Genomic DNA, 21,049 nt, shown 5'->3' with positions numbered 1-21,049 from the left:
GTGATGTTATACACTTCCAACTGAGTGACTGGCATTTTGGGTCAGAAAAACATGCCTTAATACTGTTAAAAAACATTCTGAACTTCATAACATCATAGAATAGACTTCTTCAGGCTCCACCACCACTGACTTCTCATATAAGCTGTAACTCCAGTGAACATAGTGACACATGACTACTATCTTTAGATGTTCAGAGAGACATCTGTGTGCTCAAGAGCTGAACTAACTACTACAATACTGGCAGGGAGCTGTGAAAGGCTTACGTTCTGCATGGCAGCGGCTATAAGGTGTACACCTCCTAACTGAGGGACTTCCCTTGTCATGTCCAAATGATATAGAAGCAACATCTGCAACTACTCAGACAGGATGATACAAGTCTGTCCGCACTTATTCTCTGTATTTTAAAATAATTTCTTACTTTACATTTATTTAACTGAGAGCATTTTGTTTCTAAACATTAAATACAGAAAAATTGTTTTTAGGTTCTTACTCATATTGATTTCCCTAACTTATTCTCCCTACCAATCTTTCCATCCAGAATCACAACATGTTGCATATGAACTAAGCTTTATATTTGCTTAGGGTGATGTACAATAAGTGTGTATAAGTACTGCCATGAAACAACACATTTTCTATCTTCAGTCACTGAAGAAATATTCCTATATTGTATCCTGTAGAAGTTTTGCAGAAGACTCCTGCCTCCTAGGAATAAACAGGGGCTACTAAGGAATGAGCAAATGGCTTCAGAACCAGTCTGAATGTGCATCTGATTTCTTCACAGACTAAGTCTGTGGGTTTTGTTTGTTTGGTTTTTTGGTTAGTTTTTTTTTTAAGGGCATATTAGTTTAAGTAAGGTATTCTACAGGATTTTATAACTACTGCCTTTCCCTTGCAAGTAGGCTTCTCCTGTATGACTAATCCATGGTCCTCTTCTTGATCACTGTCTTAGGAGTTAGTTAGTTCCTCCCATCTTAGAAGAAAATCCTGCAACTTTGAAGTCAGCTACTCCAACAACTCACTTGTATTCCTAAAATCAAAGTCCCATACAATGTCACACCAACGCCTTCTCAGTGTTGTACAGTAGGTCAGACTACTGTATAGGTGGGTGCAGCAGGGAGAAAGATCTGAGTTGCCAAGTTAGTGCTGTCTACTGCCTAATTTCATGAACACTGATGATTTAGCAGGTGAGAGAGAGCTGGCAGATGAGAGAGAGCTGGCTAGGAAGCTAGAAGCTGTTCTTAAAAAGTGTGCTATGGGCAGTATAATCAAATGTTTTTTGGAGACTGAAGCTGAAGTACAATTGTCTGTGAGGAAGTGAAAGGTAGAAAAATATCCTCCAAAGATCTAGGCAAGTTAGAAACCTTTGGGGTCTATCTAGAGAGCTCAGAATTCATTGTAATTTACCTATCATTATGTTAAAGATCTGTGTATGTAAAAGAGTGACACACTTTTTTTTCTTTTTAAAAATTTTTTTTCAAGAAAAAGGTTAAAGTTGGATGTTGGTCTCATGAGTACCACTTTTTGGATATGCAATATTTAACAGACTTTAACAATACGACACACGAAGACATCTGAAATCTAATTAATCTTTTGACATTTGACTAAAGTCAAAGCAGTGGACCACAAGATGAATAAGGATACCTCACCCATGAAGGGTGATCTTTCTTTCATGAGGTGCAAATGAGTTACAATGATCTGACTACAAAGTTTTTTGCAGATCTGTTCCTTTTTAATAGTTGTCCCTGCTGTAAGCACCTAGCATGCTTTCTTAATAGGATATTGAATATAACAACTGCTGCAGCTGACATTCTACATTTCCACCAAAAGTCCTTCCTTAGTTACTTCAGTTTTTACACAAACTGCTTGAAGCACCACGTACTACTAATAGTTGTTGCATTTTTACACAACTCAAAGACTATTTTTATTGTTCTAAACCCCACAATTTCACTTTTAATTTAGTTCCCGAGATGCAACAGTGTTAACACATAAGGATTAGTTTAGGATTTGCTGTACTTTATAATGGAAACTTTTCAAACACTCAGACAAACATCTTTGCTTACACTGCTAGTGGTGGTTAATTCAGGATAGTAGCCAAATACAGGATCACAGCAGCAGAGCCTGGAAAAGGTCATTCTGTTCAACATGACTGTACTGAACTTTATACATAAATCACCTCCTTGTAAGACCATCATGAAAAAAATTTGATAAACCATTTATGGAGTATAATGAGATTCCAAAAAAGCTAAAAAAGTAAACTCATTCATAAGTAATACTAGGCTGCAAACAATTTACTAGATTGGCTTTGAATTACAGTGGAAAACTTTCCTAAAGACAGAGTTACTTGGAGTTATGTTTTATACATAATTAAAATGGCTGTTTATATAAACATAATAAATTTGAAGCATTATCAGGAAAAAATAGCTGCAGACAGACTATCAGAAGTTATCTACTGCATCCTGTAAGACCTATTTTCCAGTAACCTGTTTTGTTCATTTCTTCAGAATGAGGATCCCGATGAAGCAGCTAAAGCCTGTGAAACACATTTCTCTACACTCTAATATACTACGTCCTACACTCTAATACACTATGTCCAAACACTTCCTATAAGCAAAATACACATGATGCAACAGTTAGAATGAAGAATTGCCTTGCCTTTGAATATGACCTGGGGAGAAACGGGACTCAAAGTTTGAAAGCACTACTAACTACAGACAATTAAAATGATTTAACATTCTCTATTCTTAATTTGTACAAACTACTTAAAAAACAAAAAAACCCAGAAACACAACAAGAAAAGAAACAAAAGTAACAAAAAGACGGAATTGAAGGCAAAATAAAGAGCCAATATATCCATGAATTGTACTGAGTATAAGACTTTTACTACATTAAGTGCTGTGATGCACTTGGCTATTTATTACCCATCACGTTCCACATAATTAAGCAGTCTTGCACACTAACATCACTGACTTATCAAGCAGCCAAACCTTTGTGGTTCATCTCATCGTCAGTATGTCAATGCTTGTCAATAGACACAACATGCCTAAGACAGTATGTCTTTTCAGTAGACTGCCCTCATGCCTGTCTAGAGAAACAGATGTTCATCTACTGTACTCCTACAACACCTCCTTAAGAGCTGATGATTCTAGCATCTAGAACCAGGTGTTCATTTTGTAGCCAACAAATATTAACCCTTTTAATACAACAAGCACAAAGTAATATATAGCTGGTTGTTTCATGACCAGTAGAACTAACAATACCCCATTTCCTACAGGTTTGCATCCTGTATCCCTGCCTACCTCCATGGCAATAACTCACCATCCTTATCACTGATGACTCCCTTTCCCTATTTCCGAAACCTTGGCACTGCTTCGTCCTATGTCACCCAACTATAAGCATGTGCTATAGTGGGAGTTGCTCCCATACACTGACTGATCCTGTGGGATCATCACACAGGTACCCTCCTCAGGCATTGACCAACACACTGTTGAACTTGCTGGTTACAATCCTGAAACAGAGAACTGCAGATATCCTAAAAAGCAAATGGGAAGTGAATACAGAAAAGACCAGGGGGGTATACTAATTAATAGATCTTTACAGGCCTATTAGTAGACCTCAGGATACTATAAAAGAGTATAAGTTTTAAGCTTTATAATTTTAAGTTAATTTAATAAATGCTAATGGAAATAGAATTCACAGATGGGAAGGTTTCACCTCCATCAGGAAGAACTATTATAATCCAGGATATAAACTCAAACCAGTTAGCTCCACTTTGATCATGTCACAACTTTATGATAAAAGAAGGAAAACTGTTCAAGAATTATGTTCCTCTCCCATTTACATTCTTTAGTTCCGACCTGAAGGTGAAATAACATCTTTTGGGTTTTTGCAACCTAATTTCCATAGGGATGGTCCAAGATAATAGATTACAAACAATGTTTTTTAAAATTTTGTAATTTGGAAACTTCAGGTATTAAAATTCCTTTCTTTCTGTAAATATATAAGTACATACATATATATATATATTTTGCATGTCATGTATTGCACTACTCTGCTGTACATTAGCCAGGAACATTTAATTGATAAGCTCATACTATTGCCTTTCCCTAAGCTATGGCACTAATGTGTGTCTCTCCTTTCCTCAGATATTATTAGAGAACAAATATATACTTTGTATATGCAGACCTCTATGCTCTCTCAAGTTAACTTAAAATTGTCCAATGAGTTCAAAAGATGGGGAAAGGGAGGAAGGAAAGAGACTGGCAGACAGAAGCCAAGACAGAGGGAAAGAGAGTAAGTCTCACATTCTTAGAAGACCATGCTAAAAACGACCACTATTGTCTTGGCTTTTTAGCATCTCCCCTTAACTATTCACAAGAGACCCTACGTTAATCCCAGTCTCCTTACTGAATTCCAGTCTCAGTAATGAAACTGAATCATATTATTCCCCCCGATTATTAAGTGGAAATTGTCATTAATGTTAACAGAACATTATTTAATAGCTGATAACACAAGCACAGGCCATTTTAAATTCCCTGTGTGACTTTAGTTGCATATGTTATTCTCCATTTCACCTTTAAACATTACGAGTGGTTATTACATGTCTGATGTATTGTCACACAAAAGGACACAGGTCAGGGGAGAGAGAAATTAATGCTAGGCAATCCACACTGTACACAAGTTGCTGAAATGCACAACCTTATCATTGTTATTAATATGAAATCACAGAAGTAGTAATGAAGCAAGTGCCATCATGCAAGATTTCCTTGAGAAAGGAGGAAGTTCAACATGTAAGCCACAACCCATTAAAAAAAAATCTCCTAATACAACTCCTTTGAGCAGGAGAGAGTTCTGAAGGCTAACAGGCGCAAAAGGAAACAGTGACAAGGGTCTCTGAATGATCTATCTGCAAAAATATTGCTTCTTCGCAGCTGAAGAAAGGAATACACAGAATCACAAAGAAATCCTGATTGCTAACTTCTGGACTCCTGGAAACAAAAAAACGTGACAGGACTGATCCCCTAACCTGAGTTCCTTATAACATTTTTTTAGGGTATTTAGGGTTTTTAATTTCTAAAGCTCCATATATACATGAATTAATTATCACACTGTAATGGGGAAATAAGGGAAATTGATGACCCATAATAACCTGTCTTCAGCCTTTTTTTTTTTTTTTAAGACAGCAGAAGAGCTCATGAATGTTGAATGCCTTCATTAACAGCATGGATACAGAGTATTAATAGGATGGAATAACATGCACCTTCAGCAAGTTTGCAGATGACATTGAAATGAGGCAAGCAGTTGATGTGATGAAGGGCTGAGCTAACATTCAGAAAGAGGTCAGGAAGCTGAAGAGCTCAAAAAATGGGCTGCCAGAAACCTCTTAAAGTTTAACAAAGGCAAATACAAAGTTCTGCACTTGGGAAGGAATAAATTCATGTAATATAACAGGCAGAGGCTGGAAATACACACACCATGTGGTCCACTCTCCTAAACATCTTGATTGTCCTCCTCCGGACTGGCTCCTGTCTGTCCATGTCTGTCTTATAGTTTGGAGCTCAAAAGTAGACACTGTATTCTAGATGAAATCTCACGAGTGCCAAATAGAGGAGAATAATCACTTCCCTCAACCTTCCAGTTATTCTTATCGCAGCCCTCTTTTGCCTTTATTGCTGCAAGGGCACACTGCTGACTCACGTTCAACTTTTCTATTTGGACTCCAGGATCGTTTTCTGCAAGAGGGAGCTTAGTTTCCATTTTGCTAGATCATGTTGTTCTCCGTCACACAAAAATAATTCAAAAATTACAAGTTGAATATCAAAGATAGTGGCAGAGGAAGTTTAAGGTATTTCCCTGTAGTGAACACTATATATTTACAGTTGGTAATGAAAAGGATAAAAAGCCCTCCATTTTGTATGGAATAACTTTTCTCTCTTTTTCATTCAAAGAAAATCTTACAGTTTACAATTACAAGATCAATACCTTCATAACATTCTTGCAAACCAAATTTCAGAAGTTCTTTACTCAACAATTAGGCCCTCAATCAATAAAGCACTGGCCAAACCCCAGGTTTTCAGTACTCTGAAGATTAGCCAGTGGGGAAAAGGGATGAGAGAAGATGGGGACGTTTTACTTGAGATAAATTATTTTTGGCTGCTGTGCTGTTTTTCATACTCAGGATGAAGTTCAGTGAGTCCAAGTTAGTGTTATCCAATTACTAATAATCTGAAAATATTACTGGAGTCATATATGACATAGCACAAGGAAAAGATAAAAGACTTTAATAATGTTTCTATTCCACTTCCTTAATTTGGAAACTAGCATGATGGAAGAGATGCGTTTTATTTTTGGAGCAGATGAGAAGTGAAAGAGCACTGATATACTACCAGCAGCATAAAAAGTACATGGGAGTTTGCTCTGTGAGACAATGAAGAGGAGATATTTAGGGAATGGATGCAGTTTTGCTATGTTGTTAAATAGTTTTGCACCTAATTTGCCATGCAGAAAGGCAGAGCATATTACTTTGACTAAGGCATGCCAATTACGTGGTTACAGTGCTTGTGGGACTTGAGCTAACTTCTCTGCATATCGTTATGCAGTTTTAACAAGTTATCCTGTTGCAGCTCAGGTCAGTGCTAGCTTAGGATTTTGCCCGACAGAGAGCAGATGCGCCCACAGATAGTAAAAGCAGTACATACATCTAAACCCCAAGAAACCCCAAGCAGCTCTAAGTGTGATAGGCAGTTTGCTGAGAAATAACCAAAGAATCAGAAGCCTATGAACCATCCCTCTCCAATTCAGTCATATTTTCCTCTTCTTTCTTTTCTTCTGGCCCTATTCTCACACCACTAACTTCAGAGTGGATCTGTTTGAAACAGAGGAGAGGAGCATGTTATTAGCTACAATGTCAAGTTCCAGTTCGTCTCCTGAATGATGGCATTGTCCATTCAATCCCTTCAGAGTAAAAAGGACCAGGAATTCAGCTCTCCCACTTTCTGGGTGAGTGCTTTAACTGCTAAGGTAATTACAAAAACGAGGGCATGACCACTACTACCAATCTTGATGGAGTTTTAGGCTGGTATGTGTTCTGATTTTTTTTTTTTTTTAATCGCATATATAAGGCAGATCCAATTCTTCAAATTTGCTCATCACCATCAGTGTTTATCCTTAAACCATTAAACACACTATGCCTCATCTGGCTCCTTCTCTGATGTGATGACTACAGAAAAGCTACACTCTGATGAAGTTTCCCCCTCACACCCCACCCAATCTTTTCCTAGAGACTTTTAAAAGGTTTTCTCTCAACTCTTGGCTTCACAAGAGACCTAGCTGTCTCTTCACTGTCTCTCTATGCAAATTTCTTCCTTTTCCTTCTGCAGGATGTTATATACTGCTATGCCAGTAGTCTAGGTCTTTGATTTATTCTATACAAACAGTAATGTAGATCTGTATTGCTGGATGTCACTCACTCATTAATGATCAATAAAAGTAATACTATCAATGTGAATATTTCTAAACAAGTTTTTAAATTTATATAGATTTCCAACAGCAGAAACTTTTTCTTCATTTTGTAAGCAAGAACCAATTTCTAAATAAAAGGAGCTTCGATAATAAAACATAGTGAAATGAAGACATGGAATGGTTTTTAGACTAAGACTTTGATTCAGTGTCAGACATTCAATGTCAGATTCAACGTCAGACATTGGAATAGGCTGCCCAGGGAAGTGGTTGAGTCACCATCCCTGGAGGTACTCAAAAAGCGTGTAGACAGGGTACTCCATAACATGGTTTAGTGTGCATGGATGACGGTTGGACTCGATCTTGAAGGTCTTTTCCAACCTAAATGATTCCATGATTCTATGACTTCATAGTCAGTTTGGGCCCCACCCTGTTAGTCTACATCACTGGACTGGAACAGAAGCTAGTTTTTTAGAAAGTGCAGTAATATTGTACAACTTATCCTTTCACAGGTTTGAGCAGTGAGAAAAGGAAGAACTGGCAGAGGCTCGCTCTGCCTGCATTCTGCACTGTTCTGGTCAGAGCTCTAGCCCACTCCTTTCCAAAGCCATTCTTCATGGGCATAACATAACTTTCAGTCAGTAATTCTTTTGTAATAGCATTTTCTTGGAGGAACAGCTTTCTAAAAGTTAAATTTATAATGAAATCAGTAAGGGAGGTAGATGAAGTGATGAGGAGTACCAGCCAGTTACAATGCAATCATCTAACAACCACTATAGAATATAAATACATAGAGGTCTACAGTTTCACACAGTGCCAGATATTACAACAGACTGGGAAACATCTATGGTAAGGAGAATAACAAAAGATAAAGATGACATACCTTCTTCAAAGAGTAGCATCATGTTCGTGCTTTTGTTAGCAACCATGTTATTCAGTAAGGCAATTACAGTTTGCATTGTATTCCCAAGTATACTGTGTTGGTGTTCCTGTAAAAACAACAACAAAAAAACCCAAATAAAATAATCTAGTTTTCCTTTTGCAAGGTTAGAAGAAGACTATTCCCTTCCAAAAATGTAGTAATACAAAAGCAATACTCTCTCAGTCCCTTAGTTCAACATTTAAAATACTAGAAAACCAGCCAAATATCTTAGCAGGTAACATCAATTTCAGGGAGTCAAATCTAAAAACTTGGACCAAAATTTCTCCCATGTTCTTTTGAACTGAAAGAGTTCCTAATTAGGTCTAAAATTTTAGGACTTTTAAAAATGACATAGAGCTTTATCAACCTAATCTCTGTATATCCAGAACCAGGAACATTTCCCTTTGTATGGTATTTCTTTTGTTAATGGTATTAATTTTACTGTTTTCAGTTTCAGCTTGATAACCCACAGTAAGTCGTAAAAGCTATTTGGTTTTGTTTGTATACTTTCATAAGTATAAAATTAATTTCATGTGCACATTAAAGACCTATTTCTGTATTGAACTGCATCACCTATGATGTCTTTCTCATGCTTGATGATTGCTTCAGTGATTTTTCACAATTTTCTGAGACTACGCTGGTAAAAGGAAGGCATCAGGGTTTATAAAGAAATTTATTTTCCTCTTGTACAGTTAAGACACTTGCACATGCAACCTGAAAAGGGTGAATAAGGCAGTGCAATCAAAGCATTTGTTTATTCATGCTAGTGACAATAACAACTCAGGTAACTTCCAAGAAGCCAAAACAGGACAAGCTTTTCCAAATCTGAGTCTAGATATAAATATAAGCCTGAATACATTTCAAATCTCCCTAGAAATTTCAGGAAATATTTTGTCTGATTTTTCAGACTCAAAGCCAGATAGAAACATACATCCAAAGTGAAAATAACAACATTAAGAAAAAACGGTCATATTTCATATATTGTAGACTTTTCACATGCACCTAGGTGACTTCCATGCTTCCCTTTCCCATCAAATCTCTCAATATACTGATACCACTCAACTACTTCATTGCCACAGAATATGCCATCTATTCTGACCCATCTCCTGTCTGACAGTAGACCTTTGAAAAAAGTTAAAATTTAAGCTGGACAAGATGAAAGATTATTGGTCTGAAGTTAAGTATTTCAAATGACAAAAATTACTTCAGCCCTTGAATACAAAGGAACACCCTCCCTGAAAGTTCTTTCAGGAGACGAGTGCCGGTGGCCAAGAACAATTTATTTTCTACATCTCTTCGCTCAGGTATTTATGACCTTCTGTCTCAGATGTATGCTTGAAAACAGCAGTAATCTATCCCTCTTTCGGGTAATCTTATTGACCATCTAAATACCATACCTGGTGCAGAATTAGGCTGCTTGAGTGTTACCCAGCAGCAATCACAAAGAACATATTTTATGATTCTTCCAAGAATTCACTTCAAGTCACCCTATGAACGCCATTCAGAGTGATAACTCTAGTTTATAAGTCACTTTTTGGGTTGGGACAGGACTAAGTCAGCAGCACTGCATTTAGGATAAACCACACTATTTGAATCCCTGCCTGGAAACTTCATATAACTGGTTGAAAGAAATTCTGAAGTGAGACACTCCTGATTTTTATTTCTTGACCATTCTGATAAAATTCGGAATACTGTGAAATGCAACTTCGATGCCACTTCAGAAAGTCCTCTGTTACAGTGGTTAAAAAGGGTCATGCTATGTGAAGAACAAATGTTTTCCTTTAAACATTTAACTACTGAAGGAAAGATTTTGACAGGCAGAGGCTCAGATGGTTGCTTTGAAGGCATTAATTTCTGTTTCTGCACTCAAAACCTAAAACTAAATGCTATTATTTCCTGTAAATACCATGAAATATACACGATAAGGCATAACACATTAACAGATAAAGAAATATATAAACATACACAGCCTACTATTCAACTTCAGGCTGTATGAATTTTCTATTCGTACTAGAGCACTTTACACTGGATCATAAGGAGAAGAGATAAGGAAGAGTGGCTCTCGGCCTTTTGAAGGACTGTAGTTTCCTACCAAACCCTAAAAAAATATATATCCAAAAGCCCCAAAGTTCTATTTACTTTACATAGCAATTTGAGATGTCATTTATGATTTCTATAAAGAGTACAATAAATATTTGTTCCTCTGAAGGTTTAAAATACAGCCTGATAAATTTAAAAGCAATGTTGGAAAGTATAAACACTACATTCTTCAAAAGACAAGGTAACCAGTACAGAAAAAAGATACCATAAAGCCATGGTACTAAAAATAAATTTGAAGTTATTTCCTACAGATAGCTTAAGGGTAAGAAAAACATTTTTTCAAAAGATCAGCAATGTGTTTATCTCGTAGTCTATCATCACAATATCTTATTTATTCTCCTAAAGAACATTTAGAAAACAATACATCAGATAGTAAGAATGACTATTTGTGTTATTGAAGTTAGATACATACTCTGAGAATACAAAATTAATAAAAGCAAAAAAAAAAAGTGCCAAAATGAGAGCTGACTCAAATATTTTCTTTGCAAGTACAATATTTCTATTACTGCCCCATATATGTGAAGTAAACATCTTCTAGTAAAATTCCCTTTTGAGATATGCAATTACAAGAGAAGCTGGTAGTTGCTTATGATAGCAATCTTTTGCATTCACCAGGTTAGGAACATTAAAATGAACCATCTTTGCTTTTAACGGAGATCAATTATACTATACAATCCCCTACTGAAGGACTAGCACTGATGCTTTTACTTATATCAAAGCACGTGTAACAGAACTTATCTTACCCTAAACACATATAAACCAGAATTCAAGATACAATGTAGATATCTTGAGGAAGGAAAATGGTCTCTTAATGATTAAAATAATCTTACAAATGGTATACTCAGCTGTACTACTAGACTTTTAACGTATGTATCATAGATAGTTTTTGACAAGATACTAGGTTTCAAGAAGCTACAGGTATGCTTTACTTAGATAAGTCATCATTGATTGCTGTTATACTTGATTTTAGAGGTTTATATAAAAATATTTAACTTCTTCATAATCTATCAAGGAGCAAAGCTGATCTAATTTGTGTGCACAGCACCACACACTGTGGACATTTAACGAACAGTGCATTTGACAGCTTTAATAAAACATAGCATTTGCCAGCAGAGATAATTAGAATTGAAGCAGCAAAAATTCTAGTGTTTGGCAACACAGATGAAACAACTTCATTAAAATGTACAGCTTCGGTGAATTAAAGGCAGGAAAGCACTGGACCCTGAAGAATCAGTCTTCTCAAAACTAATTGCTTCAGTGCTTAAAAAGGACAGCTATGAAATACCAAGGGCATAACAAGGAAATACTAGCATAAAAAAAAGGAACCACAGAAGATAAATCAGGCTTTTCAAATAGGACTGCACTGTATTTAGGCCATTAAACTTTTCATTCTAATTTTGAAGGGTTGTATGTTAACAAAAGAAATCAGTTGAACTATTTTTTTTTAAAGCCAGTTAGGTAAGAGGGTGTGAATTAGCAAAGTGGGAGTATGAATCTTGGCAAGATACTATGACTAAAGCTGCCATTTCTCTTCCTTTAAGTGGATTAGAACTTCGAACAGCATAGGCAAACTACAGTATTTTAATTACAATTTAGATACTGAAAGAGATGGCAATTGTGATAAGAGGTTACCAGTTTGGGAGACTTCACATACATGCCTCCTACTGATGTATCTAAGAATCCAGAAGAAAATGCACTAAATGCTATGTTTACAGATATGCTGTAATTAAATCTAAGGACCACTATAAACAACAGCACTACTGCTCATTCAATACAATCAGAGTGATTAAACTTTAACTATAAAGGGACTCTCCTTCTCAAGATTACATATGACCAATGAAAGCAAGTTAGGTAAATAAGGGGATGTAACAAGATGGAGGCTTGATTTTTCATGCACTAAATCCACTGAAAGAAGAAAATTATAGAAATGAACTATATCCAAATTACATTTACTAAAAGATGCCATTTTTATGTGATGATTCTTTGGCACAGTATAGTTGAGATAAAATAAACCAAAGCATTGATGCTAACAAGGACCTCTAACAAGAGCACAGTTTAATATTGCATTCAACCTAGCTTATTTTGATATACTGTATTACTTTGAATATATGAAATAGAGGATCAGAAACTTTTCTGGACATAACAGTAGAACCCTTCTGTATGAAATGGTATTATTAGCATACAGCCTGCAAGGGACATTCACAACAGCATATGCAGCATTCTTCAATCACAAGAGGAAGCCCACTCAAACAAATTTAATCCAGCTATATACGTAGTTGGCTGATCTGGTCTTTAACATTTTGTGGCTTTTGATGCATAAGACCAGTTATGCATAAACTGGAAGCATATAAGTATGGATCTCTAACATTAAGGTAATACTGTTTTCCTTATTGATGATCTAAGTCACAAGTAAGCATAGCCATGTCTCTTGCTACTCTGCTTTTCAAAAATCAGCCTTTTTCAAAAGCACAGTTCTAACAGAGCTAATACTTCCAAATATTTTCCTCTAGGTATGGTAATACAATAAGGAGCAACTACTAATCTGGTAACCCATTTCTGAAATAATCATGCTTCTCAGATGTATCACAACAGTGATATATTCAGTCCACACATGAAGATCAGAAGTCTTGCAACTTTCACAGAAATTCCTGTTGGAATATTAAAAAAAAAAAAAAAAGAATCTGTATTCTTAGTCACCAAGTGCTTAGGCAAAGTCAATTGAGGACAGGGAAACAGTAGTAATTTTGAAGGACTGATGAAGGAGAAAGGATACTATTAATAAAAACCTAGTATGTCAAGTACCAACCAACAGAAAGCAGTAGTGTTAGTCTTAGGTTTTGCTTTCCTACCCACTGCAGCAGGCAATGCAAAATTTCACAAGATACTTTTTGAGAAGTACATCCATTTTTTAGAAGTATATCAATTTACAAGTGTGTTCTCTTGCCATACCAAAGTTCAGATTTTCAGACATCTAACAATCTTGTCTTTTTATTCTGGAACTCATTTGTTACTCCCTTTTCATTTCACCAAATTCCTTGTTATCTTGGAGACAAGCATGTAATTTTATCTGTGTTGATGGTCAGAATCTCAGGAGGCATAAGGAGGAAAGGTGACATTTACAACAAACAGAGCTCTAAAGAACATAGCCTCTCTAGAATGAAAAGATAAAATTTTTTACTTTTAGAAAACCAGCTTCTGTCAAGATCATACAAGAACTTCTTTTGCACAACAAACATTAAGGACTGAAAATATAAATAAGGCCTGTGCCCTTTCTCTTCTCATTTTATTCCCAAATCCCATGAGAATACAACTTCAAAGAATGGACATGTGAACAAGAACAGTATTTTTAACACCACCTATTAATAGGGTAACTACTTTTCCTCCTTTAAGAAGACCACTTCATGTTTCAAACTTGAGGAAGTTGAATAAACGATGCTAATCCAAGCAGGAACATTTAAGCAGCGAGTTAGGGATTACGAAAATGTCCTATGTCAGCAAGCATGAAATTTATAAACTATAAGAAGAGAAGAATACTTAAATCTGTTCGGAATTAGAGGTAGACAATCTTCAAGGTTATTAAGAGGGAAGGTATGAAGGTTTGTCATCAATACTACTTTATACATGATGAAAAGAGAAAGATTCCAGGATATCAGCACACTTTTAAAATTAACATATAATTTTTGTAGTATAAACTACCAAAGTCCCAAATCTTGAGTAAGAATTCCTTTTTGTCCTTGCTTTTGTTTTGTACTTATCTGACAAAAGAAACCCAGCTATTGACATGAAAGTTTCTGTTAGTCAGTTTTCAGTGAATTAGACAGTCATCTTGGGGAAAAAAAAAAAACAAACCAACAACAGGAAACTAATGGTCCGATTCAGTGAAATTCACGTACCATTTTTTGTCTAATTTTTGGACAAAGACAGGATAATTTTTTTTGCAGCACAACACAGAAAACAATAACCAGCCATGCAATCTTACACTCACTGTTACAGATGAAGTGCAAAGCAACTCAGCAGCAAATCTCTAAATGCAATGTCGTTTCTTCTTCCTACGGAATTGCACCTAAATTTCTGGCACCAACAAAACCTTAAAGCTTCTCCTTTTGCTCCTGAGAACCTTAGCGAAAGAACTCATTCTCAAGGGAAATTTTCTTTCCTGTCAACAGAGGGAGCCTGAGAAAACTCCTCTCTCACATAGTCAGGCTCCTTCACAGGGAAGACACTCTGAAGCAATTTCCTATAAAAACATAATTTTCCCCATTACCTAGAAAGAAGTATCCATGCAATTAGCTTCCCAAGTATTAAAGCTATTCATTGTGATAACACTCAGAAACTCCCTTAAAAGAAAAATTTTCTCACGACTGAAGAGAGAGTATGAAAAAGAAGCTATATAGATATCTTACTCTGGAGAATTAAACTTCCTCATATCAAGGAAGATCCCAGCACCCTTGAAGCATTCATGCTGGTATGTTCTGAAGAAATGAAGCTCTAGAAGTAATTGATACCACCACAGCAGTAACTTCATATTCACTATCATAAATCTGTAGATGGTTTGGAAAGCCTCAAGTATAAGTGAAACATTTGAACTGCAAAGTGACCTGGGACCTGCAATCAACCATTACACCAAGACACCTCCTTACCAAAATATTCACTTCTCAGGCTTGCGTTTTCAGCATTAATTAAAAGCTAGTTCTTGAACGGCTTCAGAATGACAGATACCAATCAACTCACATCTCTTTTTCTGCATGGATTTTGCTTTAATGTAAAAGACACTTTGCCACCACAAGGAAAGAAGTTTAGATGAGTTTGGGGAATTTGCTGGTGACATGTTTAATTTAGAGAACATAGATTCATTAGACTTATCCGAAGGACCATATTAACATTTTTGACTGGAAAAGGTTTGAAGGTTTCAAAATGGAATTTCTGCTTAAAATCATAAAGAGAGACATATGCTGAATAGGGTGCTAAGTTAGCGTACTCACCTAGGATACTGAAAATTTAGTTTCAAGTCTCTGCTGGAATTGTGCTGTGCAGGGATTTGAATATTGATCTCCTACACCCTGCATTCCTTAATCCATCATCAGCTGTTAAGGAATGGGTCTCTCTCTCTTTTCCCCAGAACCTGCTTGCTTCTCTACAGCTAACTAGTTGCTCAATCAGTAGTTAAAAGCAAAACCTGATACAGACTCAGTTTACACCACCTACTGAGGTGTGCAAGATCGACATTGAAATACCTTTCCCAACACTTTCCCTATCAACTGAAAACCTAACTGTGGAAAAACTAGACTTCTCTGAGGAAGTAAAAGGGATAGTAAAAATATCCACTGCCTCTCTCAATCTCAAATTGAATGTTTTATTCTTCATACTCACAGACTATCTTAAAACTCAGTGGTGCTGGTGAAAAAGGTATTGAATGAGAAGCCATGGGCTGACAAAGCAGCACAAAATACTATTTAGTTTGAAACACACTGTTTTTTCACACATTCACCTTTACTCAGTCTGTAAATGCAACAGAGAATGTTGATAATTCATTTATTCAAATTACATTAAACTTGAAAACAATGAAGGGCTGTTAAATCAAAAGGAAGCATCTGCTGAATCTTCTGTTACTAGATTCATGGTACAGTCTCATTACCTTTGGCACCTTCAAAATAATTTTATTATTTCTTAATTTCTACTATTAGTTTTTTTTAGGGATTATTTAAGTAGTTAATTACTAGTCTGAAAGACATTAGGAAATTCTCACTTTTTTGTATCTTTTTTTAAGGCAGCCTGTTAATCTCAGTCTTGGACACCTGTTCGTAGAGATTTTGCATTTTCCCAGAGACATGCATTTAGAAAACAAACATACTCAACAATCAGACTGTATCAGCTATGAACACTTCACTCAGCTCAGAGTACACATACTACTGTGTATGGATGCCCTAGCAAATTCATGTCCCAGCCCTTCCCCACTCAAGTTATTCCTCTAGCAGCAAGCTACATCTTCTTTCATGTTCCTGTCCTGGGCTTAGACAGACAAGCAATTATGCTCTAACAAACTATACTCCTCCTATGACACTAGGCAGACAAAGCAAGAGAAATTATGAACTGATAAGTGAAAACTCTACCTAGCAAAACACTGTTTATTAATGTAAGTAAAAAATTGTTAAATTACTCATCATCACAGTGCTTTTTTGTGGTGTTATACTCAATAAACATTAACTCTCAACAGTAGTTATTTGCTTAAGAGTGAAATTCATATATACTTTAAAGAAATATTATAGGGAGATTTTATTTGGCATCATTTTTCTTTGCTTAACATTCATGGTCAAGACAAGACAATCCATGATTGGCCCAACACTTAAATTATAAGAACTCCCTTTCAAATCACCAGCCTCCTCCCTTCCTTCTGACATTGCAGAAGGTTACAGAATTGAGTATCTCCTCCATTTTAGCACTATTGCTTCCAGAAGACTGAACACTGGAAAAAAAAAAAAAGTATAATGGATGATAGACTCACATATGCATTGGGTTTGTTGTGGGTTTTGGGTTTTTTTTTTGTTTGTTTTTCAATCAGTTAATTAAGGACCATGAACATTAGCAAACCTTTACTATAATCACATTATTAAATACTTACAAATCCAGGAAATGAAAAATATTTTACGTATATTACAATATCTTTGTGAAATATAGGAATAGGGTTTATGGGTAAACTATGTCTGTAAAGTTTCTTCCTCTATAAATTAGTGGTATATAATCTCTACTCTCAACTCTATCTCAAGTTAATGTTCCCTGATAAACAGTATGTATATTACACAAACACACTTTCATACCCCATGTATTGCAGTGTTAGCTTGGCACTTATTCAAGAACTCAAGGATGAATGCATTTTCTTCTTATGCCAAGCTGTGTATATGAAGTCCGAGAATAAAAGGAGCTGGGATGAAAGTGAAAATCAATGGTCTGAACAGAACTGAACTATGATACTGGGGCAAAGATTCAGAATTTGAAGGCAAGATTAGAATTCATAGTAGTCCTAACTGTGTGTGCCACAGTGACTAAAACTCTCCTGAGTATACGTAGATTTAATACACATATTTAAGCTAAATAAGACTTGAAGTATTTGCTACCTCTCTTAATGTCAGTTTACAAAAAGAAGTATTTGTGAAATCCAGGCCTAAAAAATGTAGCGTTCGTAGCAACCAAAAATCTCCCTGCTTTCAGAGGAACAAGCCTGGTATTAAGAGCAACATTTGGGAATATTTGGAAGGAGCAGTTTGGATTCATAGCCAGATGACTTTGGAACTGGAACAAAAAAAAAAAAAACAACCAAAAAAAGAAGCAATTAGAGTTTCTTTTTCAGAAAGAAACTTTTCTTTCATTTCTTATTCTATGTCAATACTAGAATCACACTTTCTCTTGTAGACACAACAGGAAGGAAGCTTACTGTTATCCAAAAAACTCCCACAAAGATACAAATCACCCATCAGCCTAACTTGGTGTCTAACAAACAAGCCACCAACCCCATTCTTCAATCAAATTCTGTGCGAGGTTAACATGATTTTGTTTTATTAGTGTTTACCAGAAGGAACAGCACGTAGTTGGGATAAAAAATTAAATAGAATAAATAAATCTAGAGACTAAAAAGACAGAACTCCAAGGTTAAATGACAGTACCTTCTCCCTGCTTAAATTGTTCTAGGATGATGCTGCAGTTTCCAGACTCCACAGAGTTTGCTTTTAAATTAGTTCTGCCTGTGGCAGCAGAACCAAAGATGGCATATGTATCTTGGTTATGTTGGTCTGAGACAGACATAACATTTTTTCCCTTCATCATGATCTTTATTTATTCTTTTATTTGTTTTCTTCCTGCTTTGCATTTAATACTTACTCTGTCTCTACCTGTGACCCTAGAAAAAGTGAACATGATGAAGTTCACTTTAGTAGCTCATATTTCAGGTACGTATTTCAGCAAAATACTTATGAAATGACAGCCCCATTTTAGCTCTATAAAATACTGACAGCATGAATGCAACATCAGTCACAGGAATTATATCCTCCAGCCACTGGAATTCACTGATATTGGAAGACAACTGTTTCCTTAGCTGGCAATGGTCTGCCAGTGATGCTAGACTACAAAGCAGCATCTGAACCAGAACTGATGGGAAGAAAGTAAAATGGAGAAAGAAATGACAGCTAACAAGAAGGCAAAGGCACAACTTTAGATTTAAAAGCTGGTCTTAACTCAGATCTACAAGAATACAAGGGAAGGACACCAATTCTGCTTCTCATAAGCATTTGCAAAGCAGTATCAGATGCTATGACTTAAAAGAAAGTATACCTCTTGCTGCTACATATGATCTCACGCATAATTTATTCCATTTTTATAGGAGGTTAACAGATGGATCAGACAGAATCAAGAATGACTAACATCAGCAAAATAGGAAGCTCTTCTAAACAAGCCCTACTTCTTTCTCAGAGGAAGTTATTCTGCACTTTATTAGTAGTATTCTTAACAATATGTTGAACGCTATTTTTTAATTTGCACATCTTTCCAGGGTAATTTCCAACTGATTTATTATAGTTTTCTTCATAGTCTCGCCTCACCTCTTCCTCCAAAGTAATTTCTATTTAGGTGCCTACATACTGATTCAAGAAATGAACTTTAGGAATACAGGTTTGAAAATTGGTATAGGTTACAAAACCAAATTCTAGTTATTAACAACAGAGATATATTCCAGTCACCAATTTGTGTTTTCTTCTGAGCACAGGTTCAATTCAAACCTTCCTGCTTTCCATGACTGTTAAGGAAGTTATCGCCTAGAAACCTAAGAGATACACTATGAAGGCACTGCAAACATAGTGCCTTCAACCCCCAAAAGAGTGACCTTTATTTCTTTTCCCCCTCATGTAGCTCATTTCAGTAGTAAATAGATACTACATGTTTATATGAGAATTTATGTCTATTGCTTTAAAATGACAGGATACATTAAATATATATATACACACACATAAATATAGATATACACACACATTTTCTCCTAAATTATTTTAACTATGACATACAAAATTCAAATGAAACCATTCTACCAACACTGAAAAATTAATGACTTGAGACTCTATGTTGTTTCAAAACAGAGCTGGATTTTCCATTCCTTCAAATATGCAAGACTTCAAAAAAGTGTTCCCAGTCTGCACTGACGCACTCCCTAGGTATATCCCACAGTGGTTCACTATCTCCCACGAAGTGTAGTGGACTGAAGTTCTTCTATTTCTCCTCATTTTAAGTGAAAGTCCAGGTCACCAGAAGCCTCTGCTATAAGGAAAATGTAATGTATACAAACTGAAGCAACTTCAGTAGGACATGGTGAGATGCTAGTGAAACATCTTGCCTAGTACTCAAAATACTTATTTTGAGCTTCACACACCCAGTGTCAGCCATTCTGTCTGGGTGATTCTGAACTTGGGATCTGCACTTGGCCCCTTCCCCTAGGGCATTCCTGATTAACAACTACTGGCTGCCCTGAGGTCTGCCTTTCTCCTCTGCTTTCCATGCCACTTTGTGCAGAAATTTCACCCTGAACACAAGAAGCCTTTCTCAGTGAAACCTACATTCAAATTGGAATAACATAATGAAACACTGAAACAACCCAAATATTTCCTTCCTCAAACAACACACTCAAGTCCTGAAAACCATGGAGCCATCACCAGTTCCTGTCAGCAAGGTTCTGCTGCTCTGGCCAAGTTGTCTACCAACAAAGAGTAGTTTTATTCTCATACAAACTCATAGCCTGAAAAGGAGCTGGAGACTTTTAAATCAAAGTACCATTTTGATGCTAAGAGAAAGGCATAAAATATCATTGAGAACTAAATTTATTATCACTAGAGGCCAGACAGAAATTTTAGCCCATATACAATGTCACACAATGTATCATTGCACTGTAAAAGGAAAGAATAAGGAAAAAACCACCACCAAAACAAAAACCCCCAAATAATTGGACCACTGGATTAAGATAGCATAAAAATGTGTTTTATATGAACTGATCAAAATATTAACTTTGTTAGAACACAGGGTCCTAGTAATAACTGAAGCAGTTAATTTTCTAATTAGTCATAATGAGCCATCTTACAGTTATTAAGGTAACTATAGTAGTATTTTACTTTGTTTCATTCAACCTTTCCTCCCTCAATAGTTATTCATACTGAAATTGCATACAATAAATGTGAGAGGGAATAAAAGGATGAAAGAGGAAAACAGCTAAAATATATCTGAAAAGCTAGTAACAGAAATTTTACAAAAGCCAGGGAGAGAAGAGTAGGGTATCATTAGCCATTTTCATATCCTAATGGAACATGCAAGTTTTAGTCTGTTACTAAGAGCGAGTCTGTGGCAAAGAGCCCAAATGAGGTCTGAGAAAGGATAATGTACCTTTAATGACTGAAATAGCAAGAAAATTAAATCCAATCATGTTTCATTAAGCATACTCTAGCTCCCATTTTTACTAAATTATTTTATTATGATTTCCCAACTGTCTGTTGAAATAACCTTTTACAGCAATTTAATTCACCATCATAAACAAGTCTCATTTCT

The 21,049-nt window shown here is 35.9% G+C and overlaps 1 protein-coding gene across 4 annotated transcripts in view; it reads right to left on the bottom strand.

Annotated features, from left to right (window-relative positions):
• ULK4 (unc-51 like kinase 4) overlaps positions 1-21,049 on the bottom strand; it is a 267,671-nt gene that overhangs the window by 84,388 nt on the left and 162,234 nt on the right. For all 4 annotated transcript variants that reach the window (XM_052794377.1, XM_052794405.1, XM_052794385.1 and 1 more), the window contains one exon: positions 8,339-8,444. In XM_052794377.1, coding sequence (XP_052650337.1) covers positions 8,339-8,444 — 106 coding nt within the window. The remainder of the gene's footprint in view (positions 1-8,338; positions 8,445-21,049) is intronic.

The sequence above is a fragment of the Harpia harpyja genome, chromosome 1, assembly GCF_026419915.1.
Source record: "Harpia harpyja isolate bHarHar1 chromosome 1, bHarHar1 primary haplotype, whole genome shotgun sequence".
Classification (NCBI taxonomy): Eukaryota; Metazoa; Chordata; class Aves; order Accipitriformes; family Accipitridae; genus Harpia; species Harpia harpyja.
This window is presented reverse-complemented; position numbering and strand designations above follow the sequence as displayed.